At 45.0% G+C, this 27,179-nt stretch overlaps 2 protein-coding genes across 7 annotated transcripts in view; both read left to right on the plus strand.

Moving 5' to 3' along the window:
• Nucleotides 1-7,406, plus strand: part of LOC311123925 (nucleoporin p58/p45-like) — a 28,550-nt gene extending 21,144 nt beyond the window's left edge. For 2 of the 5 annotated variants that reach the window (XM_084198142.1, XM_084198141.1), the window contains 3 exons: nucleotides 5,041-5,124; nucleotides 6,175-6,270; nucleotides 6,414-7,406. In XM_084198142.1, coding sequence (XP_084054268.1) covers nucleotides 5,041-5,124; nucleotides 6,175-6,270; nucleotides 6,414-6,586 — 353 coding nt within the window. In that variant the 3' untranslated portion in view covers nucleotides 6,587-7,406. The remainder of the gene's footprint in view (nucleotides 1-5,040; nucleotides 5,125-6,174; nucleotides 6,271-6,413) is intronic. The other 3 variants (XM_084198144.1, XM_084198143.1, XM_084198145.1) reach the window with 2 other exon arrangements.
• Nucleotides 7,407-13,562: 6,156 nt separating this feature from the next.
• Nucleotides 13,563-24,141, plus strand: ropn1l (rhophilin associated tail protein 1-like; the record flags this gene model as incomplete). 2 transcript variants are annotated; one of them, XM_084198136.1, is made up of 5 exons in its annotated part: nucleotides 13,563-13,693; nucleotides 13,843-13,966; nucleotides 14,156-14,317; nucleotides 14,533-14,708; nucleotides 23,730-24,141. In XM_084198136.1, the coding sequence occupies 5 exons, from the start codon at nucleotides 13,563-13,565 to the stop codon at nucleotides 23,791-23,793; spliced, it is 657 nt and encodes a 218-aa protein (XP_084054262.1). In that variant the 3' UTR covers nucleotides 23,794-24,141. The 2 variants fall into 2 exon arrangements, with proteins under 2 accessions (XP_084054262.1, XP_084054263.1); XM_084198137.1 differs by lacking the exon at nucleotides 23,730-24,141 and adding an exon at nucleotides 17,557-17,628.
• Between the last annotated feature and the right edge of the window lie 3,038 nt (nucleotides 24,142-27,179).

Raw genomic sequence — 27,179 nt, forward strand, 5'->3', positions numbered from 1 at the left:
TTAATAATTTAAGGGCTTCAGTGTTAATACACCACTCGCTAGTTTAGCAGGGGAGAGACGGTGAACTTGCTGCTCGTACCGACTGCTTGGGGAAGGGCAGTGGGATCATTAGTGCCAAGAATCAGAATTTTTCTGTATTCCGAGTGACAATTTGTGCTCTGAGATTAACCAACTGCTGCTCTGGACTGACCTGTCTGTCTGTCCACCATCTCACGCTAACGTTCCAGAACCACTCTGGAACTCTGAATATTCTAGAATGAGTAGATAATGTGGAACTGGAACTCGTAGATTAGTTCTGGAACTCTGTGATTGGTTCTGAAACTCATAGGGCTGCTGCAGATGGCAGACTTCCATTAGTGTAACAGTGATGGCTAACTGGACTGATGAATCTTGGGACTTTTTGAGGGCTTCTATGAGATCAGAAGACTGGTAGTGGTTGGACTGACTGGCTGAGAGACTGTCCCTCCACTCGGTGTTCAGACTCAGAGCTAGCTACATAGAGCCAGGGGAGGTGCTCTGGGATGTAGTATGTTCAACACTGGTGGTATTGACTGGGGAGGTGTAGTTTCCCTACTGGATCAGTTTACTAACACAGATGCCAATTCTGGGGCCTGTTCTGGAGGGTTTGACGTTACAGAACGTTCAGATAGAAATGTGTTCTGTTTAGAGCTGATATGATTCTCATGTAGAATAGGGAATCATGTCGGCTCTATTCATTACATTTCTATCTGCAACGTATAGAACACGTCACATCACTGAACACACCCCTCATCTTCACTCTGATTCAGAGTGCATTTGTTTAGAACAATGTGTTTACTCTATATATATATATATATATATATATATATATATATACATACCAGTCAAAGGTTTGGACAAACCTACTCATTCAAGGATTTTTATTTTCTTTTTACTATTTTCTATGTTGTAGAATAATAGTGAAGACATCAAAACTATGAAATAACACATATGGAATCATGTAGTAACCAAAAAAAGTGTTAAACAAATCAAAATATATTTGAGATTCTTCAAAGTAGTCACCCTTTGCCTTGATGACAGTTTTGTACACTCTTGGCATTCTCTCAACCAGCTTCATTAGGTAGTCACCTGGAATGCATTTCAATTAACAGGTGTGCCTTGTTAAAAGTTAATTTGTGGAATTTCTTTCCTTCTTAATGCGTTTGAGACAATCAGTTGTGTTGTGACAAGGTAGGCGGGGTATACAGAAGATAGCCCTATTTGGTAAAAGACCAAGTCCATATTATGGCAAGAACAGCTCAAATAAGCAAAGAGAAACGACAGTCCATCATTACTTTAAGACATGAAGGTCAGTCAATCCGGAAAATCTCAAGAACTTTGAACGTTTCTTCAAGTGCAGTCGCAAAAAACCTCCAGCGCAATGATGAAACTGGCTCTCATGGGGACCGCCACAGGAATGGAAGACCCAGAGTTACCTCTGCTGCAGAGGATAAGTTCATTAGAGTTACCAGCCTCAGAAATTGCAGCCCAAATAAATGCTTCACAGAGTTCAAGTAACATACACATCTCAACATCAACTGTTCAGAGGAAACCGTGTGAATCAGGCCTTCATGGTCGAATTGCTGCAAAGAAACCACTACTAAAGGACACCAATAATAAGAAGATACTTGCTTGGGACATGAAACATGAGCAATGGACATTAGACCGGTGGAAATCTGTCCTTTGGTCTGGAGTCCAAATTGGAGATCTTTGGTTCAAACCGCCATGTCTTTGTGAGACGCGATGTGGGTGAATGGATGATCTCCGCATGTGAATTTCCCACCATAAAGCATGGAGGAGGAGGTGTTATGGTGTGGGGGTGCTTTGCTGGTGACACTGTCTGTGATATATTTAGAATTCAAGGCACACTTAACCAGCATGGCTACCACAGCATTCTGCAGCGATACGCCATCCCATCTGGTTTGGGCTTAGTGGAACTATCATTTGTTTTTCAACAGGACAATGACCCAACACACCTCCAGGCTGTGTAAGGGTTATTTTACCAAGAAGGAGAGTGATGGAGTGCTGCATCAGATGACCTGGCCTCCACAATCCCCCGACCTCAACCAAATTGAGATGGTTTGGGATGAGTCGGACCGCAGAGTGAAGGAAAAGCAGCCAACAAGTGCTTAGCATATGTGGGAACTCCTTCAAGACTGTTGGAAAAGCATTCCTCATGAAGCTGGTTGAGAGAATGCCAAGAGTGTGCAAAGCTGTCATCAAGGCAAAGGGTGGCTATTTGAAGAATCGCAACTATAAAATATATATTTTTTTTACTTTGGTTGCTACATGATTCCATATGTGTTATTTCATAGTTTTGATGTTTTCTATTATTCTACAATGTAGAAAATAGTAAAAAATTAAGAAAAACCCTGAGTAGGTGTTCTAAAACTTTTGACCGGTTGTGTGTGTGTGTGTGTGGTGTGTGTGTGTGTGTGTGTATATATATATATATCTCCAATGCTTGTTGTTGTTGATGATGCATATATCTGACACTATATAATATTGTGTGCCTTTTGAAACTTGACATATTAATAATTGTTTGCGATGCATTTTTTTTCTGGCACATGCTAGTTCCTTCACTCTTGGAATCTTGAACCTTGAAAACGTATCAAATACAACCATAGCAGCTAGGAATTAGCAATCGGTTGTGTCCTTTAACTGTGTCTGTTTTATGTAAGTGGAATTACTTTCATTTGACAATAAATCAGTTTTTAAAGGAGCGACCTTGTCCTTGTTTCTTTTTGACTGGTAAATCACAGATTTTAGAAAACCCAATTAGATCTAAGATAATTAACTAATACGATAGCTGAGGCTGCAACTCCAAAATCAAATTTGAGAACCGCTAAAAAGAAACAAGACTGGTGCCCTGAGGTTCAGAGTGAAAGTACTAGCGGCCATGTTTCTACCACACCAGAGTGATGCTGAGACTCCGATTCTTCCAAAATGTATGTCAAACAAAAACCAATGATTGCAAAGTTAAACAAACCATACAGCTCTATGCACAAGGACGACTTGACAATTTCCACTGCTTCTGTACTGTTCAAGTACAGTGCATCCGGAAAGTATTCAGACCCTTTTACTTTTTCCACATTTTGTTCCGTTACAGCCCTATTCTAAAATTGATTACATTGTTTTTTCCCCTCATTAATCTACACACAATACCCCATAATGACAAAGCAAAAACAGATTTGTAGAAATGTGTGCTAATTTAAAAATAAATAAATAACTGAAATCACATTTACATAAGTATTCAGACCCTTTACTCAGTACTTTGTTGAAGCACCTTTGGCAGCTCGTCTTCTTGGGTTTGACGCTACAACTTTGGTACACCTGTATTTGGGGAGATTCTTCTCTGCAGATCCTCTCAAGCTCTGTCAGGTTGGATGGTGAGCGTCGCTGCACAGCTATTTTCAGGTCTCTCCAGAGATGTTCGATTGGGTTCAAGTCCTGGCTCTGGCTGGGCCACTCAAGGACATTCAAAGACTTGTCCCAAAGCCACTCCTGCATTGTCTTGGCTGTGTGCTTAGGGTCGTTGTCCTGTTGGAAGGTGAACCTTCGCCCAAGTCTTAGGTCCTGAGTGCTCTGGAGCAGGTTTTCATCAAGGATCTCTCTGTACTTTGCTCCGTTCATCTTACCCTTGATCCTGACTAGTCTCCCAGTCCCTGCCGCTGATAAAGATCACCACAGCATGATGCTGCCACCACCATGCTTCACCATAGGGATGGTGCCAGGTTTCCTCCAGACGTGACGCTTGGCATTCAGGCCAAAGAGTTTAATCTTGGTTTCATCAGACCAAAAAACCTTGTTACTCATGGTCTGAGAGTCCTTTAGGTGCCTTTTGGCAAACTCAAAATGGGCTGTCATGTGCCTTTTTACTGAGGAGTGGCTTCCGTCTGGCCACTCTACCATAAAGGCCTGATTGGTGGAGTGCTGCAGATGGTTGTCTTTCTGGGAGGTTCTCCCATCTCCACAGAGGAACTCTGGCGCTCTGTCAGAGTGACCATCAGGTTCTTGTTCACCTCCCTGACCAAGGCCCTTCTCCCCCGATTGCTCAGTTTGGCCGGGCGGCCAGCTCTAGGAAGTCTTGGTGGTTGCAAACTTCTTCCATTTAAGAATGTTCTTGGGGACCTTCAATGCTGCAGAAATGTTTTGGTACCCTTCCCCAGATCTGTGCCTTGACACAATCCTGTCTCGGAGCTCTACGGACAATTCCTTCGACCTCATGGCTTGATTTTTGCTCTGACATGCACTGTCAACTGTGGGACCTTATATAGACAGGTGTGTGCCTTTCCAAATCATTCCAGATCAGCTCGATTTTGAGTCTCATAGCAAAGGGTCTGAATACTTTTGTTAAGGTATTTCAGTGTTTTAGTTTTTTAATTGCAAAGTTTTCAAAAAACCTGTTTGCTTTCTCATTATGGGGTATTGTGTGTAGATTGAGGCAAAAAATTAATTTAATCAATTTTCGAATAAGGCTATAACGTAACAAAATGTGGAAAAAGGGAAGGGGTCTGAATACTTTCCGAATGCACTGTAAATGCCTTTTTGTAAAATGTTTAGTGGAAATGGTTAAAAGTCGTCCGTGTGCATAGAGTTGTATGGTTTGTTTAACTTTGCTATCATTGTTTTTTGTTTGACATCCATTTAGAAAAATCTGAGTCTCAGCATCACTCTGTTACCGTGGAATTGCCCTTTACCATTTGATCTGTGAAAATTTATCCATAGTTACATTATCACTAATAAATAGCCTATCTGTAGTGATTAGGTACATCAAGAGGTACAACTTAGATGTGATCATAAGGTTAGTGTTGGGAGGAGATGAGTTTGGGCTTAGTGAAGTCTGAGAAGACTACCGTAGTCTTATGAACTGTAATATAGAAGCACTAATCCACAGGGTCCTGTTCACACTCTCAGCCAATACCACCACTTGACATTGCAGAGGAGAGGGGGAACTTGACTTCAGTAACAGACAGTCTCTTAGTACAGAGGAGTAAGCTGTGTTCTCTCTGTCTGTCTCAGGGAGCCAGGCGCCCCTGGGGTCTGGCTTGGGAAACCCCTTTGCCTCGGGAGTGGGCTCTAGCTTGGGCTCATCAGGCCTCGGAGGTACTACCTCTCATCCCCATCCATCTATCTCTTCCTCCTGCTTTTTACTATCCCCCTGTTTCTCACCATCTCTTGATCTCTTTCTTTTTCTCTCTCTAACTTCCTCTGTTCCTCACCCTCTCTTCCCTCTGTTCCTCACCCTCTCTTCCCTCTGTTCCTCACCCTCTCTTCCCTCTGTTCCTCACCCTCTCTTCCCTCTGTTCCTCACCCTCTCTTCCCTCTGTTCCTCACCCTCTCTTCCCCCTCCTCGTGTGTAGGACTGGTGGCAGTATTAGGGAATGGATGTGTTGAGTTTTTAAGCTCTTCACCATCTAGGGCTGAAACAGTCTGCCTGTAGCTGTGGTGTGGTGTGGGTCTCTATGCTTTACTCTCTTCATTGGATACCTGCTGCTCTTTCCTCATTGGTCTACTATCAGTATACCCTGTTTGGATACCAGCTGCTCTTTCCTCATTGGTCTACTCTCAGTATACCCTGTTTGGATACCAGCTGCTCTTTCCTCATTGGTCTACTCTCAGTATACCCTGTTTGGATACCAGCTGCTCTTTCCTCATTGGTCTACTCTCAGTATACCCTGTTTGGATACCAGCTGCTCTTTCCTCATTGGTCTACTGTCAGTATACCCCGTTTGGATACCAGCTGCTCTTTCCTCATTGGTCTACTCTCAGTATACCCCGTTTGGATACCAGCTGCTCTTTCCTCATTGGTCTACTCTCAGTATACCCTGTTTGGATACCAGCTGCTCTTTCCTCATTGGTCTACTCTCAGTATACCCTGTTTGGATACCAGCTGCTCTATCCTCATTGGTCTACTCTCAGTATACCCTGTTTGGATACAAGCTGCTCTTTCCTCATTGGTCTACTCTCAGTATACCCTGTTTGTGAGTGAGTCATTACAGGGGCTTAACTCCCTCTCTTTCTCACACACCCTTGCAGTTAGTGTGTGTGTGTCCATGAAGCTAAACTCTCCCCCTCTGTCATGTAGTAGAAGCAGAGTTAGTGTGTGTCTTACTAAAGTTTGGCTCCCTCCCTCTCTCTCTCTCTCTCCTGCAGTGTTTGGTGGGGGTCCAGGTTTCGGGGGGGTTGCGACGGGGGGCTCATTTGGTTTCTCCTCCGCCAGCAAGCCCTCGGGAGGGAGCCTGAGCGCAGGTACACACACTCGCCACACCACATCTCACCACACGTCACCTCACCACACCACACCTCACCTCACCTCGTGCAAGCTCTCTTGAGGGAGTCTCAGCAGACACACCCTGTGAGCATACTCACTCTCTCTCTCTCTCTCTCTCCAGGTTTTGGTAGCAGCAGTAGTAGTTCAGGGTTTAACTTCAGTAACCCCGGCCTCAACGCGTCTGCAGGCCTGACGTTTGGCGTCTCCAACCCTCCCGCCACGGGCTTCGGCACGGGAGGTCCACTGCTGCAGCTCAAGAAGCCCCCGGTGGGAAACAAGAGGGGCAAGAGATAGACTGAGGAGCAAAGGGGACGGTGGGGTTACGGTTAGGATTTGGGGAGGGTAAGCTGATCCTAGATCTGTGACTTCCAGAACTGTCCAGGTTTGTATAATGGGTCCATCTTAGATGGTTTTGGGGAGGGTACGTTTACTCTAGATCTGTGCCTAAGGGCGACTTCTAGAGCTGTCCAGGGGAGGTGGTGGTGGCGGGGGTAACAGTCTGTCCCAGATCACTATTTTTATATCAGACGGGGAGCGTAGGGTTTGAGGGAGGGGGTGAGGTAGGAGCAGGATGGAGGGAGTAGAGAGGTATAACTAGCTAGTAACTAGTTTCAACAAACAGTTGAAACCGATCAGCACATTTGGAGAAGTTTCATTGCCTGTGTTTTATTTTTAAACCTCATTGTTTCATCATGATTGTTTGTTTTCGTTTTTTTATACACTCTGTAAGTGTGTTTGTTGCGTGTGCGACGTGTGTGTGTGTGTGTGTGTGTGTGTGTGTGCGTGCATGTAAGGGAGAGAACTTGGCCATGCTGAATGTCCCACATGGCCCTCCGTACAAGTTAGAACCTGAAAGGGATTGTTCATAACCATAATTGGAAATAACCTCTGTACCAGAACTGAATTGTGTGTGCGTCTCAGTCAATAGACCATTGTCTTGTTGTAGGGTGGGTGGAGGATGATTCTATTGCGGTCTGCTTTTCAGTTGTCTATTCTGATTCTCTGTTACCAAATAGTGATGCCATTATATTTTCTATTAATCTGAGGTGATAAGGGTAAACTTGTATTTTCAAACAGCAGTTTAATAATAAAAGTATTGATGTTGATGATTCTTTGCCTTTGTATGTCTGTGTTTTTGTTTAAATGTTTCTCTTCTGAGCAGACAGAGGATGTCCATGTATCAAGGGTAAACGGTATCCTTGGGATGTCAACCCGTTGATGTTTAAATGTAAAAGGTTAGGGTTAGGGCACAGATGGAACAAGAAGCTATGGTTAGTTATAAAAAATAATATATTAGTTATAAATAAACAAGGAACAAGGGTTAGTTATAAATGTATTTGGTTAGGGTTTAGGGTAGGTAAGTCCCAAGGACCCCGGATTGCACAACATTGGTAGGCCTGAACAGATGACGATGAGGCAGCCTATAGGGATGTCACAGACCTGGCAGTGTGGTGCCAGGACAACCACCTCTCCCTCAATGTCAAAAAGACAATGCGAGCACGCCCCCCTCCACATCGATGGGGCTGTGGTGGAGCTTGTCGAGATCTTCAAGTTCCTCGGTGTCCACATCACTAAGGACCTATCATGGTCCACACACACCAACATAGTCGTGAAGAGGGCACGACAACACCTTATCCCCCTCAGGAGGCTGAAAAGATTTGGCATGGGCCCTCAGATCCTCAAAAAGTTATACAGCTTCACAATTAAGAGCATTTTGACTGGCTGCATCAACGCTTGGTACAGCAACTGCAAGGCACCCGACCACAATGCACTACAGAGGGTGGTGAGTACGGCCCAGTACATCACTGGGGCCAAGCACCCTGCCATCCAGGACCTCTATACCAGGCGGTGTCAGAGGAAGGCCCAAGAAATTCAGACTCCAGCCACCCAAGCCATAGACTGTTCTCTCTGCTACCCCATGTCAAGCGGTACCAGTGCACTAAGTCTGGAACCAACAGGACCCTGAACAGCTTCTACCCCCAAGCCATAAGGCCATAGCCGCAGCAAAAATCAGAAGAAGGAAAAAATAGTAATTTTTGAAAATATTTGTTCACAAAAGTAGTGCACTGGGCCTTTACTAGTATTAGCGGACCGATTATAGACTTCTGGAGCGCAAACAAAAAAAACTGCATCTCCACTTTGGCAAAAAAAAGGTAGTTATATAATTAAGAATAGTCTCTTGCAGGATTCAATAGTTGGAATTTTAATAGTTGCCCTGTCCCTTTCTCTGCAATTGTCATTCTAATAGAATCCAGAAAGAACAAAACCCTGTCCTCAAACATTTACATAAAAAGGTGCAAAGTTATGGGCTAAGATAAAACATCCACATCAAATTAAATATTTTTCTTGATCAAAAAACATGGAAAACAACCACTTGTGCTGTATTAATTTACCATCCCTACAAACCACTTAATGTAAATGTAAATAGGCTGGTCATCTAGGTTTGTACCTGTAGACCTTCTATCACCATGAAGAAAAACAATGCACAATACAGTAATTGAGTACATTAAGACATCAAGTGGTTTGTGACGATGTGATGTGATGATTAAAGGTCTATTCCTTTAAACATTGAACCGCTGTGGTTCACAACAATTCTGATTTCTAAAGGCGGAAGTTGGGAGAGTTTTTGTTCGGGTGGTTCAGTGAAACAATTTTAGTTTCTGAGGTAGAAGTTTTTGGTGAGGGAGGCCCTGCTCTCTCCGCTCCCAGATGCTTAGCTCATTTCATTCCGATCTCCTCTGCATTTTTGTAGCCATTTGCTACAGCCTGTCAACTATGCCTCTGCCTATCCCTGTTCTCTCCTCTCTGCACAGGCTACACAAACGCACCACACCGCGTGGCTGCTGCCTCTCTAACCTGGTGGTCCCTGCACGCACCACCCACGTGGAGTTCCAGGTCGCAGGCAGCCTCTGGAACTGCCGTTCTGCTGCCAACAAAGCTGACTTCATCCCAGCCTATGCCAACCTCCAGTCCCTCGACTTCCTGGCGCTGACGGAAACATGGATCACCACTGAAAACACTGCTACTCCTACTGCTCTCTCCTCGTCTGACCATGTGTTCTCGCATACCCTGAGAGCATCTGGTCAGAGGGGTGGTGGTACAGGAATCCTCATCTCTCCCAAGTGGACATTCTCAATTTTTCCCCTAACCCATCTGTCTATCTCCTCATTTGAATTCCATGCTGTCACAGTCACTAGCCCATTTAAGCTTAATATCCTTGTCATCTATCGCCCTCCAGGTTCCCTTGGAGAGTTCATCAATGAGCTTGACGCCTTGATAAGTTCCTTCCCTGAGGATGGCTCACCCCTCACAGTTTTGGGGGATTTCAACCTCCCTATGTCCACATTTGACTCATTTCTCTCTGCCTCCTTCTTTCCACTCCTCTCCTCTTTTGACCTCACCCTCTCACCGTCCCCCCCTACTCACAAGGCAGGCAATACGCTTGACCTCATCTTCACTAGATGCTGCTCCTCTACTAATCTCACTGCAACTCCCCTCCATGTCTCCGACCACTACTTTGTTTCCTTTTCTCTCTCGCTCTCCTCCCACACTACTCACTCTGCCCCTACACAGATGGTAATGCGCCGCCGCAACCTTCGCTCTCTCTCTCCCACTACTCTCTCCTCTTCCATCCTATCATCTCTTCCCTCTGCTCAATCCTTCTCCCTCCAATCTCCTGATTCTGCCTCCTCAACCCTCCTCTCCTCCCTTTCTGCATCCTTTGACTCTCTGTGTCCCCTATCCTCCCGGCCGGCTCGGTCCTCCCCTCCAGCTCCGTGGCTTGATGACTCATTGCGAGCTCACAGAACAGAGCTCCGGGCAGCGGAGCGGAAATGGAAGAAAACTAAACTCCCTGCCGACCTGGCATCTTTTCACTCCCTCCTCTCTACATTTTCTTCATCTGTTTCTGCTGCTAAGGCCACCTTCTACCACTCTAAATTCCAAGCATCTGCCTCTAACCCTAGGAAGCTCTTTGCCACATTTTCCTCCCTCCTGAATCCTCCCCCCCCCCCCCCCCCCCTCCTCTCTCTCTGTGGATGACTTCGTCAACCACTTTGAAAAGAAGGTTGACGACATCCGATCCTCGTTTGTTAAGTCTAATGACACTGCTGGTCCTGCTCACACTGCCCTACCCTATGCTTTGACTTCTTTCTCCCCTCTCTCTCCAGATAAAATCCTGCGACTTGTGACTGCAGGCCGCCCAACAACCTGCCCGCTTGACCCCATCCCCTCCTCCCTTCTCCAGACCATCTCCGGTGACCTTCTCCCCTACCTCACCTCGCTGATCAACTCATCCTTGACCGCTGGCCATGTCCCTTCCGTCTTCAAGAGAGCGAGAGTTGCTCCCCTTCTCAAAAAACCAACACTCGACCCCACTGATGTCAACAACTACAGACCAGTATCCCTTCTTTCTTTTCTTTCCAAAACTATTGAGCGTGCCGTCTTTAGCCAACTCTCTTGCTATCTCTCTCAGAATTACCTTCTTGATCCAAACCAATCAGGTTTCAGGACTGGTCATTCAACTGAGACTGCTCTTCTCTGTGTCACGGAGACTCTCCGCACTGCTAAAGCTAACTCTCTCTCCTCTGCTCTTGTCCTTCTAGACCTGTCTGCTGCCTTTGATACTGTGAACCATCAGATCCTCCTCTCCACCCTCTCCGAGCTGGGCATCTCCGGCGCGGCTCACTCCTGGATTGCATCCTACCTGACCGGTCGCTCCTACCAAGTGGCGTGGCGAGAAGCTGTCTCCGCACCACGTGCTCTCACCACTGGTGTCCCCCAGGGCTCAGTTCTAGGCCCGCTCCTTTTCTCCCTATACACCAAGTCACTTGGCTCTGTCATATCCTCACATGGCCTTTCCTATCATTGCTACGCTGACGATACACAACTAATCTTCTCCTTTCCCCCTTCTGATAACCAGGTGGCGAATCGCATCTCTGCATGTCTGGCAGACATATCAGTATGGATGACGGATCACCACCTCAAGCTGAACCCTGGCAAGACGGAGCTGCTCTTCCTCCCGGGGAAGGACTGCCCGTTCCATGATCTCGCCATCACGGTTGACAACTCCGCTGTGTCCTCCTCCCAGAGTGCGAAGAGCCTAGGCGTGACCCTGGACAACACCCTGTCGTTCTCCGCCAACATCAAGGCGGTGACCCGCTCCTGCAGGTTCATGCTCTACAACATTCGGAGAGTACGACCCTGCCTTACACAGGAAGCGGCACAGGTCCTAATCCAGGCACTTGTCATCTCCCGTCTGGACTACTGCAACTCGCTGTTGGCTGGCCTCCCTGCCTGTGCCATTAAACCCCTACAACTCATCCAGAATGCCGCAGCCCGTCTGGTGTTCAACCTTCCCAAGTTCTCTCACGTCACCCCCCTCCTCCGCACACTCCACTGGCTTCCAGTTGAAGCTCGCATCCGCTACAAGACCATGGTGCTTGCCTATGGAGCAGTGAGGGGAACGGCACCTCTGTACCTTCAGGCTCTGATCAGTCCCTACACCCAAACGAGGGCATTGCGTTCATCCACCTCTGGCCTGCTGGCTCCCCTTCCTCTGCGGAAGCATAGCTCCCGCTCAGCCCAGTCAAAACTGTTCGCTGCTCTGGCACCCCAATGGTGGAACAAGCTCCCTCACGACGCCAGGACAGCGGAGTCACTCACCACCTTCCGGAGACATTTGAAACCCCACCTCTTTAAGGAATACCTGGGATAGGATAAAGTATTCCTTCTAACCCCCCCCCCCCCCCCCCCCCCGCCCCGCCCCGCCCCGCCCCAAATTGTAAAGTGGTTATCCCACTGGCTATAGGGTGAACGCACCAATTTGTGAGTCGCTCTGGCTAAGAGCGTCTGCTAAATGACGTTAATGTGCCCTTGAGCAAGGCACTTAACCCTAATTGCTCCTGTAAGTCGCTCTGGATAAGAGCATCTGCTAAATGACTAAAATGTAAATGTAAATGTAATGATGTGACTCAGTTGCTAGGGTTGTGGGTTGGATTCCCAAAGGGGACCAGTACGAAAAAGTATGAAAATGTATTCACTCACTAGTAAATTGCTCTGGATAAGAGCGTCTGCTAAAATGGAAAAGGAATGAATAGACCATTTCAGTTTCCACATATATTAATAATTTGCATAATTGGCCATGTGCATGTAATTGTGATGGACGCTGTAGGAGAGAGGAGTAATGTCGTGGGAGAGACAAAACGTGAGTAAAAAACACCCTACATTTACATCCCGCCATGAATATAAGCCAGGGCGGGATCAGCCAGCGGCGGCTTCCCGCATGCAGGATTCATATGTGGAGGGGTGAACATCTCCTGCTCTGACTGCAGCTGGGAGGGACTGCTGCGCGAGAACTGGGCAGCCTGTGAGTGCTTTGGGACGGGGGTGGGGACGGGTATGGGGAGTGCTTTGGGATGGGGTGGGGAGTGCTTTGGGATGGGGTGGGGAGTACTTTGGGACTGGGGTAGGGAGTGCTTTGGGACTGGGGTGGGGAGTGCTTTGGGACTAGGGTAGGGAGTGCTTTGGGACTGGGGTGGGGAGTGCTTTGGGACTGGGGTGGGGAGTGCTTTGGGAAAGGGGTGGGCCCCACGGCAGCACTCGCTGCTCGTTGAGAAGAGTAAGAACGATACGTGCTTTCAAGTCAGAGTCTCCAATAACACCAGAAAAAGTCGCTAGATTTGTCACTAGTCGCTTTTTTGAAAATGTGTCGCTAGAGTGGTCTGAAAACTCGCTAAATATAGCGACAAAGTCGCTAAATTGGCAACACTGTTTGGAAAGATGCTCTGCTGTTTGCCTTTGTTTGCAATGCCAACCAGTGGTTGAACAAAGTAATGACATCTTTCTGGTCCAATCATCGAGGGTTCCTGTTGCTATGTGACGTTGGCAGCAAACGTTAAGTTGCTATGGATTGAAAATGAAGTTGTCCGGTCCCTAAACCAAATCAACTTTTTATATCGTTTTAGCAAATTAACTCTCTTGTTTATTTATTTTTTATCACCAAGCAAGATACTCGATTCAGTATTCAGGTAAGAGTTTTTGTAGTAACTAAATTGTTGATACGACTTTGTCAGCCATCTTTTATGTCTGCTAAACGTTAGGCTGTCATCTCATTTTTGTGGTTGGCTAGCTAACGTTAGCTCGTCTTTTACAATATTGTCTGCTGTAATGATGGGCACAAAACATTGGCTATAGTTTATACTAATGTTAGATTGATTATCACATCTTGAAAACTATGAATAACATTTAATATCCACTATATTTCCCAGCAATGCCTCCTCCAGATACTATGTACTGTGCACAGCAAATCAACATCCCCCCAGAACTACCAGACATTCTCAAACAGTTCACCAAAGCTGCAATCAGAACTCAACCCAATGACATACTACAGTGGTCTGCAGCGTAAGTACAGCCTCCCTGGATGTGACTGTACTACCAAGAGAGGCCAGCTTGTATGGTTCAGGTGCTTGTAACTACCCAGTTGCTGAGCAGGGATAATGGCCAGGGTAAAGTACAATTATTGTTCCGTTGAAATGTTTCTGTTCTATCAGGTACTTCTCTGCCCTGTCCAAAGGAGACACTCTGCCAGCCAAGGATAGGCTGGAGATGCCTGTCGCCACACAGAAGACTGATACTGGATTGACTCCAGGCCTGCTTAAGGTCCTACACAAACAGGTACTCACTGACTGACACATTGATCCCAGGTGTGCTGAAAGTCCTGCACAAACCTTCCCATCCTCTCCTCCTCTATGGTAGGATATTAAGGTACCTCTCTCGCTCCCTGTATGTCGCTGGCTTCTATTGTTGTAAAAATAAATCTGTCTCCCGCCTCTTTCTCCCTCCTCTCTGTCCATGTGAATGTAGCTGGCCCCTAAGGGGACGATCGGTAAGGAGGAGCTGCAGCAGAAGTGGAAGGGTCTGTGTCTGCCCTCAGAGCAGCTGGACACTCTGCTGGTCCTGGGGAACTTCAGCGACAACATCCACTGGATGCAGTTCTTCGCCCTGGGCTGCAGCGCTCTGGGAGGGGTGAGTGCCTGGCTCCGATATCTGTCTCAGTCTCCAGAGAGAAACTGTGGTGTAGTTCTTGCAAATTCCACATGATGGCAGTATTGTACTGTCTTGATGGCCCAGGCTTTTCTGAAGTGTGTGTGTGTGTGTGTGTGTGCGTGCGCGTGAGCTCCCTGTGTGTGAATGCGCGTGCGTGCTCCCTGTGTGTGTGTGTGCCCTGTATGTGTGTTCAGACCATCATCAGTGCCCTGAAGTATGCGTGTGAGATCCTGACGGAGAATGAGGAGGGTGGAGCGGCGAGGATCCCCTTTGATACGTTCGTAGGGCTGTACACTTACCTGGCCCACCTGGATGGAGAGATCCCCCAGGACCAGATAGACAGCTTCCTAAGCAGCCTGCAGGAGCCTGTGTGAGTGGTACACTACCCTACACTCTCTCTATCGATCTACACTCTCGCTAATTTCCTACAATTCTACACATTTTGCCATGACTTATGCCATGTTAATATGATATCTGAGTGAGAGTGACTAACAAAATCAATTGGGGCCCCCTGGAGGTCAGGGCCCCGGGGCATGTTAGCTGACATGGGCTAATTGAGTGACTGACATAACAAGAGAAACTGCTGATCTTTCTCTCTACCTTTCTTTCTACCTTTCTCTCTACCTCCCCCTTTCTCTCTACCTCTCTCTCTCTACCTCCCCCTTTCTCTCTACCTCCCCCTTTCTCTCTACTCTCTCTCTCTACCTCCCCCTTTCTCTCTACCTCTACCTCTCTCTACCTCCCCCTTTCTCTCTACCTCCCCCTCTACCTCCCCCTTTCTCTCTACCTCTCTCTCTCTACCTCCCCCTTTCTCTCTACCTCTACCTCTCTCTACCTCGCTCTAAAGAGGAACTATAACATGTGAAAGCCCTACAGTGGCTTGCGAAAGTATTCACCCCCTTGGCATTTTTCCTATTTTGTTGCCTTACAACCTGGAATTAAAATGGATTTCTTTCGGGGTTTGTATCATTTTTATTTTATTTATTTATTTCACCTTTATTTAACCAGGTAAGCCAGTTGAGAACAAGTTCTCATTTACAACTGCGACCTGGCCAAGATAAAGTAAAGCAGTGCGATTTAAAAACAACAACACAACATTTACACAACATGCCTACCACTTTGAAGATGCAAAATATTTTTTTTGTGAAACAAACAAGAAATTAGACAAAAAAAACAGAACTTGAGCGTGCATAACTATTCACCCCCCCCCCCCCACAACTCAATAATTTGTAGAGCCACCTTTTGCAGCAATTACAGCTGCAAGTATCTTGGGGTATGTCTCTATAAGCTTGGCACATCTAGCCACTGGGATTTATGCCCATTCTTCAAGGCAAAACTGCTCCAGCTCCTTCGTTGGATGGGTTCCGCTGGTGTACAGCAATCTTTAAGTCATACCACAGATTCTCAATTGGATTGAGGTCTGGGCTTTGACTAGGCCATTCCAAGACATTTAAATGTTTCCCTTTAAACCACTCAAGTGTTGCTTTAGCAGTATGCTTAGGGTCATTGTCCTGCTGGAAGGTGAACCTCCATCCCAGTCTCAAATCTCTGGAAGACTGAAACAGGTTTCCCTCAAGAATTTCCCTGTATTTAGCGCCATCCAACATTCCTTCAATTCTGACCAGTTTCCCAGTCCCTGCCGATGGGGAAAAACATCCCCACAGCATGGTGCTGCCACCACCATGCTTCACTGTGGGGATGGTGTTCTCTGGGTGACGAGAGGTGTTGGGTTTACGCCAGACATAGCGTTTTCCTTGATGGCCAAAAAGCTCAATATTAGTCTCATCTGACCAGAGTACCTTCTTCCATATGTTTGGGGAGTCTCCCACATGCCTTTTGGCGAACACCAAACGTGTTTGCTTATTTTTTTCTTAAAGCAATGGCTTTTTTCTGGCCACTCTTCCATAAAGCCCAGCTCTGTGGAGTGTACGGCTTAAAGTGGTGCTATGGACAGATAATCCAATCTCCGCTGTGGAACTTTGCAGCTCCTTCAGGGTTATCTTTGGTCTCTTTGTTGCCTCTCTGATTAATGCCCGCCTTGCCTGGTCCGTGAGTTTTGGTGGGCGGCCCTCTCTTGGCAGGTTTGTTGTGGTGCCATATTCTTTCAATTTTTTAATAATGGATTTAATGGTACTCTGTGGGATGTTCAAAGTTTCGGATATTTTTTTATAACCCAACCCTGATCTGTACTTCTCCACAACTTTGTCCCTGACCTGCTTGGAGAGCTCCTTGGTCTTCATGGTGCCGCTTGCTTGGTGGTGCCCCTTGCTTAGTGGTGTTGCAGACTCTGGGGCCTTTCAGAACAGGTGTACATATACTGAGCTCATGTGACGCTTAGATTGCACACAGGTGGACTTTATTTAACAAATTATGTGACTTCTGAAGGTAATTGGTTGCACCAGATCTTATTTAGGGGCTTCATAGCAAAGGGGGGGGAATACATATGCACGCACCACTTTTCCGTTATTTATTTTTTAGATGTATTTTTTAATACGTATTATTATTATTTTTTTCATTTCACTTCACCAATTTGTACTATTTTGTGTATGTCCATTACATGAAGTCCAAATAAAAATCCATTTAAATTACAGGTTGTAATGCAACAAAATAGGAAAAACGCCAAGCGGGATGAATACTTTGCAAGGCACTGTATATGCTTAATGTGAGATGAACATCAGCAATGCCCCTTGCTACCTCCCCAACCTGACAGACCTGTGCAATTAAATTGAATAAATAAATAAGAAAACGCCAGGTGAAGGGAAATCTTAACGCTACAGCATGCAATGACATTCTAGATGATTCTGTTCATTCTCTCGACCTCTCTACCTCTACCCCTCTACCTCTCTACCTCTCTCTACCCCTCTACCTCTCTCTCTCTCTACCTCTAACCCTCTACCTCCCTCTACCTCTCTCTACCTCTACCCCTCTACCTCCCCCTACCTCTCCCTCTACCTCTCTCTCCCTCTACCTCTCTCTACCTCTACCTCTCTCTACCTCTACCCCTCTCTACCTCTACCTCTCTACCTCTCTCTACCTCTACCTCTCTCTACCTCTACCCCTCTACCTCCCCCTACCTCTCCCTCTACCTCTCTCTCCCTCTACCTCTCTCTACCTCTACCTCTCTCTACCTCTACCTCTCTCTACCTCTCTCTCTTTCGACCTCTACCTCTCTCTACCTCTCTCTCTGCTTTACTATGTGTGTTTCTTGTGGTCTACAGCACCAAGCAGAATGGCATGATTCAGCTGGCCAACTTCTACAGCCGCAAAAAATGTAGATAATGAGAGAGGGAGAGACGAAAGGGACAGGAAGAGGAGGAAGAAACAGAGTAGCAGGAAGAATTTGGCTTTACTACTTATTCTACAAATAAATGGTCTTCTCTAAATCCCCATGGGATCAGTAGTTGTATTTCCTGTTAAAGCTCAGATATGTACAGTAGTGATACCCAGTTGCTTGAATTATTTCCCCAAACGGAATCCTCTCCAGGAAATGGAGTTTGGTTCATATCTTATTGTTATATGGGACGGAGAGTTGCTGTGATATAACATGGAAGGTGTACTATACTGCGTGTGGATGTAGGTTAGTATCACTGGATCCAATGAGAACCACTCCTGCCCTGACAGGTTAGTCGATAGTTAATTCGTCATTCTCATGGCTTATCAACGAAGGGCCTGTTGCATTCTCTTTCCACTTGGCATATTCATTTAGCCAGTGAGATGGTCTGAGAGAGAGAGACAAGAGATTGTCAGCTCTTGTGAAATGGAGATAAAGTGTTTGTATCATTGGTCTTCTCAGCAATACAACACTGATAAGGCTAGTGAATGAGACAGCTCTGAACAGATGCTCTGGGGCCTAGTTAAAACACACACTAGTAGACTAGTACACAGTAACACATGCTGTAAGACACAGCGTATTTCCTGTCTGTGGTAGTGAAAGCCAGAGAACACATTAGTACAGTGGTGGAACACAGGAATCAAAACAGACTAATCTCTCTCTCTCTCTTTCCCATACAGTCGTCATGTATGATGAGGAAATATTACTACATCTCTCAGTTTGACAATGTATCGAAACGCTCTCATTACACATGTAGTGGATTACATACAGTGTCCTCCATAATTACTGGGACAGTGAATCATGTTTTCTTCTTTTGGCTCTATACTCCAAAAGTTTGGATTTGAAATCAAACAATGACTATGAGGTTAAAGTGCAGACTGTCAACTTTAATTTTAGGGTATTCATATCAGGTGAAGCGTTTAGAAATGTCATAACTTTTTGTACATAGTCCCCCCCGTATTAGGGGAGCAAAAGTATTAGGACAAATTGACTTATGTGTATTAAAGTACATATAAATGCTAACCTACCCTGTTATTGTAATGGTGATGTCTTGGGGGTATGATATTTGTGCTTCTATAAAAGTGACCCCAAAATGACAGAATACATTATTGACTATTCATTTCTATTCGGCACAAAATAATCTGAAACCCAACCCAACCAAAACAAACAGAAAATGCATCCAACAAATGTGTAGAGTCACAAGCTTGATATAGTCATTGTGTGCTATGAATATGGGACCAAATACTTTTTACTACTTTAATACACACATAAGTGAATTTGTCCCAATACTTTTACTCCCCTAAAATGAGGGGACTATGTACAAAAAGTGCTCTAATTTCTAAACGGTTCACCCGATATGGATGAAAATACCCTCAAATTAAAGCTGACAGTCTGCACTTTAACCCCATAGTCATTGCTTGATTTCCAAAGTTTTGAAGTGTAGAGTCAAAAGAAGAAAAAATGATTCAAAATCCCAATAATTACTGAGGGCACTGTAGTTAGAACAATGGAAAAAAGGTATACCCAAACGCGCTGCAGCCCAGATTACATCTGCCCAGTTGCTCGACTGACGGACTTGAAAATCCAAAAAAACTTTCCTTACCCCAGGGTACTTCAACTGGTGACTATCATTCCTTACTCCAGGATACTTCAACTGGTGACTATCATTCCTTACCCCAGGGTACTTCAACTGGTGACTATCATTCCTTACCCCAGGGTACTTCAACTGGTGACTATCATTCCTTACCCCAGGGTACTTCAACTGGTGACTATCATTCCTTACCCCAGGGTACTTCAACTGGTGACTATCATTCCTTACCCCAGGGTACTTCAACTGGTGACTATCATTCCTTACCCCAGGATACTTCAACTGGTGACTATCATTCCTTACCCCAGGGTACTTCAACTGGTGACTATCATTCCTTACCCCAGGGTACTTCAACTGGTGACTATCATTCCTTACCCCAGGATACTTCAACTGGTGACTATCATTCCTTACCCCAGGGTACTTCAACTGGTGACTATCATTCCTTACCCCAGGGTACTTCAACTGGTGACTATCATTCCTTACCCCAGGGTACTTCAACTGGTGACTATCATTCCTTACCCCAGGATACTTCAACTGGTGACTATCATTCCTTACCCCAGGGTACTTCAACTGGTGACTATCATTCCTTACCCCAGGATACTTCAACTGGTGACTATCATTCCTTACCCCAGGGTACTTCAACTGGTGACTATCATTCCTTACTCCAGGATACTTCAACTGGTGACTATCATTCCTTACCCCAGGATACTTCAACTGGTGACTATCATTCCTTACTCCAGGATACTTCAACTGGTGACTATCATTCCTTACCCCAGGGTACTTCAACTGGTGACTATCATTCCTTACCCCAGGATACTTCAACTGGTGACTATCATTCCTTACCCCAGGGTACTTCAACTGGTGACTATCATTCCTTACCCCAGGATACTTCAACTGGTGACTATCATTCCTTACCCCAGGGTACTTCAACTGGTGACTATCATTCCTTACCCCAGGATACTTCAACTGGTGACTATCATTCCTTACCCCAGGGTACTTCAACTGGTGACTATCATTCCTTACCCCAGGATACTTCAACTGGTGACTATCATTCCTTACCCCAGGGTACTTCAACTGGTGACTATCATTCCTTACTCCAGGATACTTCAACTGGTGACTATCATTCCTTACTCCAGGATACTTCAACTGGTGACTATCATTCCTTACCCCAGGATACTTCAACTGGTGACTATCATTCCTTACCCCAGGATACTTCAACTGGTGACTATCATTCCTTACCACAGGATACTTCAACTGGTGACTATCATTCCTTACTCCAGGATACTTCAACCGGTGACTATCCAGGAGAATAAAGAAAAAGGAGCACTCTGTTGCCGGGTAAATCTGGAAGAAACAACCAATAGGTTTACATTTCAGCATGAATCGCCTTCATCAGAACCTTGAGTTGTAAAAATGTGGGAGGCACCTATATACCCTCGCAGGGGAGTGTTCTATTCATTTACATTTTACATTTAGGTCATTTAGCATATCGTCATGTCAGTCAATAATGTCAGTAGTAGTAGCAACTACACAGGTTATTCAAACAAGAGTATGATCATCATTCAAGATTCCTACACCTACATTCCAGTTGAATAACAAAAGACAGAAATAAACAAAGAAAAATATATTTACAAAAAATATCAGAAAGAGCTGTTCATTCAGACGCTTTGTCTCGACGCAATCTAAGCAGTCGATCCAAAGTTCCTCTAACAATTTCCTCACTATCTTGCCACCTCTGGAGGAAAGGAACTTTCTCAATTCCCCAGAATTTCAAGGTAGAAGCTGAGCCATGATTGGCATTTGCGTAATGCCGCGCAGTCCATATTTATGGTGCTGTTTTGTGTTCAGCTATTCTTATTTAGTGCGTGTGTTTCGTCTGACCAATGTAAACAAGCCCACGTGCATTTGGGCATGTAAAAAACATGTTGTACTACTGTACAATTTATGAAGTCTTTTATCTTGTATTATTTAACTGAACGTGGGTGATAGAATACTTTTGTCACTCGAGTTGGAACAATGTGTACAATGACCGCAGCGGTAGAACCCATTTAAGGGGACCTGGGAGCCAGGTAGAGGGCGCAGGATTCAGGAACACATTGTGCACAACGCGGTCTCTGATATTGCAACCCCTCCTAGAGCATATCAGGGGAGGGTTAGACGCAAAGTCTTTGAGCGATGGGTGACTCTGGAGAATGTGCCCGTGTTTGAGTTGTTTATCAGCCTGTCTGGCACTCTAGTTAGATCACCTTTCTAGCATGACGCAACCTATGTGGGGTGTTCGTGCCAGACAAAGTGTTTGTTGAATCTGTGCCAGGGTTTCATTGGGTTAATCTAGTTCCCTGGCTAGCCTTTCCCTGACGCTAATGTAATGAACGCCCTACCTCACAACACCCTGTCATCCGATTGGCTATTGGCAGCGCTGCTTAATAAACCTATGATCTGGCAGCGCTTGATGAACTCTGTAATCTGATTTGTTCCTTGCAGTGATTGGTTAGGTAATCCTGTGATTTAATTGGCTGCTGGCTCTTTTAGGTAAAGTACTAATTTGATCTGATTGGCTCTTGACAATGATGGAGTGAAGGAGCAGAAAAGGGTATTGGTAAATGTTACCCCTATTGGTTAAGGTTAGGATTTGGGGATAGGGTGATTTCATCATACAGCTGTGGTTCTGACCTCTAGATGCTAGGTTATGGAGAAGTTTGGGTAAAGTTTACCGTATGCATCCCAGTCGAAACAGTTTGCGGCTTCGCGCATATATTATGCCGACATTTTGTAACGTTTTTGTTTGTTTTGGTGTTCGGCTGCGTTCGGCAGTTATTTTTTTTGGGTGTTCGAGCACACCATTTTTCTTCTTGAGGCAAGCCAAAATTCAGTAGCCGAAGTCTACGCCCCTTCGTCGGTGATTGGTCAACAGTAGGGATTCTTCAATGAAGTGTTTGTTGTCAGTAAACGAGAGATGACTACTTTTCATGCACATTTTTTCACAAATACTGCATCAAAACATCGTAGTTAGATGTAAAATTGCGCGACTAAGTCCTCCTCGGCACAAACGTCAAAATGAATGGCAGATTTCTGGGTATGTTGTTGATACGGCGAATGTCTTTAGGGAGTATGCGAGCACAGACGTTCACTTCCTCTAGCCGAGTTATGCTAGGAGCAAACATAACCTATGTATGTGGACGCCTTTAGCGTGCTGCTTACAAACCTCATCATGATGCCAAAAAACCTCATCATGATGCCAAAGGTACACACATTGTTGGGGAGCACACTCACCTCGTAGTGAGGTGATGGCTGGCTGGCTGGCTTCTGAGACAGAATGCAGTATGATGCCAAACCTGAACAGCAGCCAACTCACTGAGAGGAAATCTCTAAATCCCTAACACACGCACTGCAACTCTGACAGTACACACACACACACAAACCTCTGACAGGGAACACTTTACATGCACACAAACACACACCATCAGAGAACAAGTTTACAAACACACAGTAGCACAGCTAGGACAAAGCAGAGTAGGGTTTTCCTCTTTATCTTCCCAAATGAAGGGATGTAACCATAATACACTGTAGTATAGGTCCTAACCAGTAGTAGTGTGTAGTCACTGTACTATAGGTCCTAACCGGTGGTAGTGTGTGTGTTCAGCTAACTCTGGATAGGTCCAGTTGTAAAACATGAGGGGGCCATGCTGTGTGAGTTGGAGCGACCTAGCCAGGACACAAGTCGGGTCAGGAAATAAGATCAGGGGGATTTTATGTTTCCTGGAGTGTTTGGCGGGGGAGGGGGGGGGGGGGGACACCAGAATCCTTCTTCTCCTAACTAAACCCCCCCCTTCAGCCCCCATCTATGGGGTCCAGGCTAGGACTGTGGGCTACGGAAAGTTGTATACGTTATTTCGTGACCAGGACTTTTTTATTTTGTTTTCAAATGGACTGGTAATCCACTTTTCCCTTCTATGCTATGCTAGTCTCTTCATCATCCTTAGGTAGCTTGTTCACAAGGCCCCATAGACCTCAGTGCCAGTCTATGTGTGTAGCTGTGTTGATGCTGTGGGCCTGGAGAAGAATGTGTTGCACAACAGCAGCCTCTACTTAACTGCAGCCTGGCTCTGGGAAATAACATCTCTAGAGAGGTGATGCTATCACAGAATAGTGTGGAGGGAGGGAGGGAGGGAAAGAAAGAAAGAAAGGGAGAGAGAACAAGTGGACATAGATAACACAAAGCCCTCGGGGAGAAGAGATGGAGTGAGAAACGAGGGAGATTGAACAGGAGGAGAGAAAGGGATTGCAGTAACAAAGAAAGAGTTGGACCAGAAGAGAGAGGGAAAGATGAGGGAAAACAGCTTTTGTCCCTGGCAACATGCTGTCAGGGTAGGTCCCAGCTAACAATACAGCAAGGTCCCTCTTTCTCCTCTATAGCAACTTTATTTTTATTTTTTATTAAGACCTCTCCCCTCTTTCTCTCTTTCGTCTAGGGAATGCCAAGGAGGGATGGTGCAGCCATCTAACTTCAGGGATGTGATTTTTCCTGAAATGTGATTTTTCCTGAAACCAGTCATTCCTGCTTTTCTGTCATCATCCTCCATTCCAACAGCATTGGAATTGATGACTTATACCCCCAAGAGCAATATCCCATTTTCCCTGTCCTGAATTATAATGCTTTCTGTATTGTGGACATGACTTTTTCCAGACCCACAGACTGCACTGAGTAGGACCCAGGACAGGAGGACTCATTCAAAGACCTGTCTGCCTTTTGCCTGTCTATGATACGACAGTATGTGTGTGTCTGTATCCATGTCCCCTCTTAAGGACTATTTATTTACTTGCACTTTGGTTCCGGGCATTATCAATCCACTTAGCCTGAATAAAGTTGTTTTATAGTATTTGAAGGCTGTCTTTTAATAAATGGTACACACACAGTCAGACACGCATGGATGTGAGCGAGTACGCACACATACAAACAACTTGTGTTAATGAAGGGGAGTTGCTCTGTGATTAGAATTTGCTTTTTGCTACTCGGAAGGCTAAATAAATGCTATTTAATTCACCCGATTTAACAAGCACTCTCTCTTTCCACCTCTCTCTTGCTCTCTCTCCCTCCCTCCTTTAGTGTCTACCTCGTGTCCTCTGCTCTGGCCAATTAAATGATTGACCTTTCGGTTCAAGAGCTGCTAATCAACCTATTAATACTCAGCAGATTGGTGCTTTATGGTAAAAGGGGAAACCACTCATAGAGACCTGTACAAACACACAGATACACACTGCATCACAGGGTATTTCAGGGAAGGGAATGGTTGGTTAAAGGGTTTTTCCAGACATCTGAACTTTGGCCAGCTGTATACCTTTTAAGGTGTTGTGTAGGCTCTGTGGTCAAATAAATGAATTGAGAGGTATGTAGGGAGAGAGAGCATGTATAGACTTGTTTAAATCCCAGGTTGGATACTGTTGTTGTGCATCAGGAGAAAACAGGCCTGCTGAACTGAACACTTAACAGCCTTGCCATTCATCTGATTAGCTATGTACTGCTACATTGCAGACCGACTGAGAGGCTGCTGGGGCCGGCCAGGGACTGATTAGGGTCAGACACACACCGAGAGAGGAGAGCCTCTCTAGCAGATGCACAGATCCAGAGGCCATTTAAAAATCACAACACCACTGGCTGGCCCTGGGACTGACATCATGAGAGGATCCCACTGGGCACAGACATCTATTCCATGATCAACTTTGTTGAAATTACGTGGAAACAATGTTGATTCAACCAGTGTGTGCCCAGTGGGATGGGACCATATTAAACATGATAGTGTTTGGTAAGCAGCCCTGGATAGGTCTGTGAATCAATAGTCAGTTTGGTGGACTAGCTAGAATAATGGCCTGCTCACATTTATTGTTCTGCAAGTGTGGAAATGTGAAAAATGTGTGGTTGAATCAAGGAAGGATATTGGTTGAACTAATAATAATATAATATGCCATTTAGCAGACGCTTTTATCCAAAGCGACTTACAGTCATGCGTGCATACATTTTTGTGTATGGGTGGTCCACGGGGATTGAACCCACTACCTTGGCGTTACAAGCGCCGTGCTCTACCAGCTGAGCTACAGAGGACCACCGAACTGTTATAACTGTTTTGATTGAATGGCTGAGTCAGTCAGCACTGAGATCATGTAGGGGATTCCATGAAAGAGGAACTTCTATGGTTGTGATTACATCACCAAAACTTTACAAGTCATCTCATTTGCGTTTCCAAGAAAGAGAAAATGGGTGTTCTTTCTGGAATCTTTTTTTTTTTTTTTTTACTTTAGAATGACTGCTCAGAAGTTGTGCTTTTTCTTTCGCAGTATGAATCATCCTAACAATGACAGAACACGTATATTATTTTATTTGGCGGTGAGGAGGAGGTTTATTTAAGATACTGTTTCAAGAGTTAGAGTTACAGATGTTTTCAGAGGATGGGCAGCGACTCAGCTGTCCTAATTTAAGGGTGAAGCTGGTTCCACTATTGGGGTGCCAGGACAGAGAAGAGCTTGGACTGGGCTGAGCGGGAGCTGCTCTCCCGTAAGGGTGTGAGGGCCAAGAGACCCGAGGTGGCAGAACGGAGCACTCGGGTTGGGGTGTAGGGTTTGAGCATAGCCTGAAGGTAGGGACATGACTGGAAACATTACAATAATATTTTTTCATACCACACAAATTACCAAAATGACAGGATACTCTGACATTGACATATTGAGATCAATAAAACAAATGGCCCATGTCTTAAATGCAACCAATAGCATAGGCCAATGAAAAGAGTGGACACACAGATTGTAGGCCTACAATATGATGAGGAAATTATTGTCCACCAACTTTCCAGTGGCACTTACTTATCCAAAGTGTTATTGTATTTTGAAATATTGCGAAAGACATTTTAGCTGCTGCCTGCTGTTCATTGACAGCCATAATGACAGCTGCCCACAACTCAAAAATCATCTGTTTGATCTTTTCAGCGCAGGCTGCCCAATCACGGGATTCTCCTTCTTGATGTGACAAAACACAATCAACAGCATAAAAAAATAAAAAAAGAAGCCATTGAGCCTCTGTGGCAAAATTATTCTCTCTGGTGTAGTATTTTCAATGATTTCATTTATTTCTGTATAGACAGGAGTAATTCTATACTGCAATTTTGCTAATTTATTTCAATTTATCTGCAGGACTTCCAGCACCCCTTCCTTGGCTATGCTTTCTTCCATGGATTGTGTTCAGTAACCCCATATGAGGTTATTGCATAGCTAGGTCTACTGTTACAATAATAGCCTATTTAAAATAATCTATCAGCCAGTAGCCTACAGTTAAAAGAAAATACATTCAGTAGGCTAAGTCAATGACACCAATAGTGGTTTCAGCTATATTGTTATAGAAACTATGTAGGCCTAATGACTTTTTTAACCATTGTAGCACAGTTTCAATGTTCATAAAGCTAATAAGAAAAGATGTCAAATTACCTGAATAGCCTATGGGAAAAGTGTAAAAATGTGTAATCGCATCAGTAAGCTAAGTGACTGAAATGCATCAGAAAATATTGGAAAGTTCAGGAAAACATCAGGGAAGCTCATCAGGTAGGCTATAGGCCTAATGTATTGTGTGTGTGTAGAGAAGATCTGTATTGCTTTCAATTGCTAGACGAATGATGAGCACTCGCCTCAATTTAGCTAACACTTCCCGGCCTAATTGTAACCAAATATCCAAAATGTGTCCCCAACGCTTGTCTCAAAGTAGTGCAATGCCACTGTCAAAACGGTGCTGAAATTATCAGTAGACGACACACGGCAATTGTTTTACATGTATTATAAGAAGTGGTGTAGTGCTATGTTTTTTTAGGTAGCCTACCGAAGCACAATTTTTTTATTATTTCATGATCATTTCTGCATGAATGTTGGTACCAACATGTAGC

The sequence above is a fragment of the Coregonus lavaretus genome (assembly GCF_964263955.1).
Source record: "Coregonus lavaretus genome assembly, contig: HAP1_SCAFFOLD_849, whole genome shotgun sequence".
NCBI lineage: Eukaryota > Metazoa > Chordata > Actinopteri > Salmoniformes > Salmonidae > Coregonus > Coregonus lavaretus.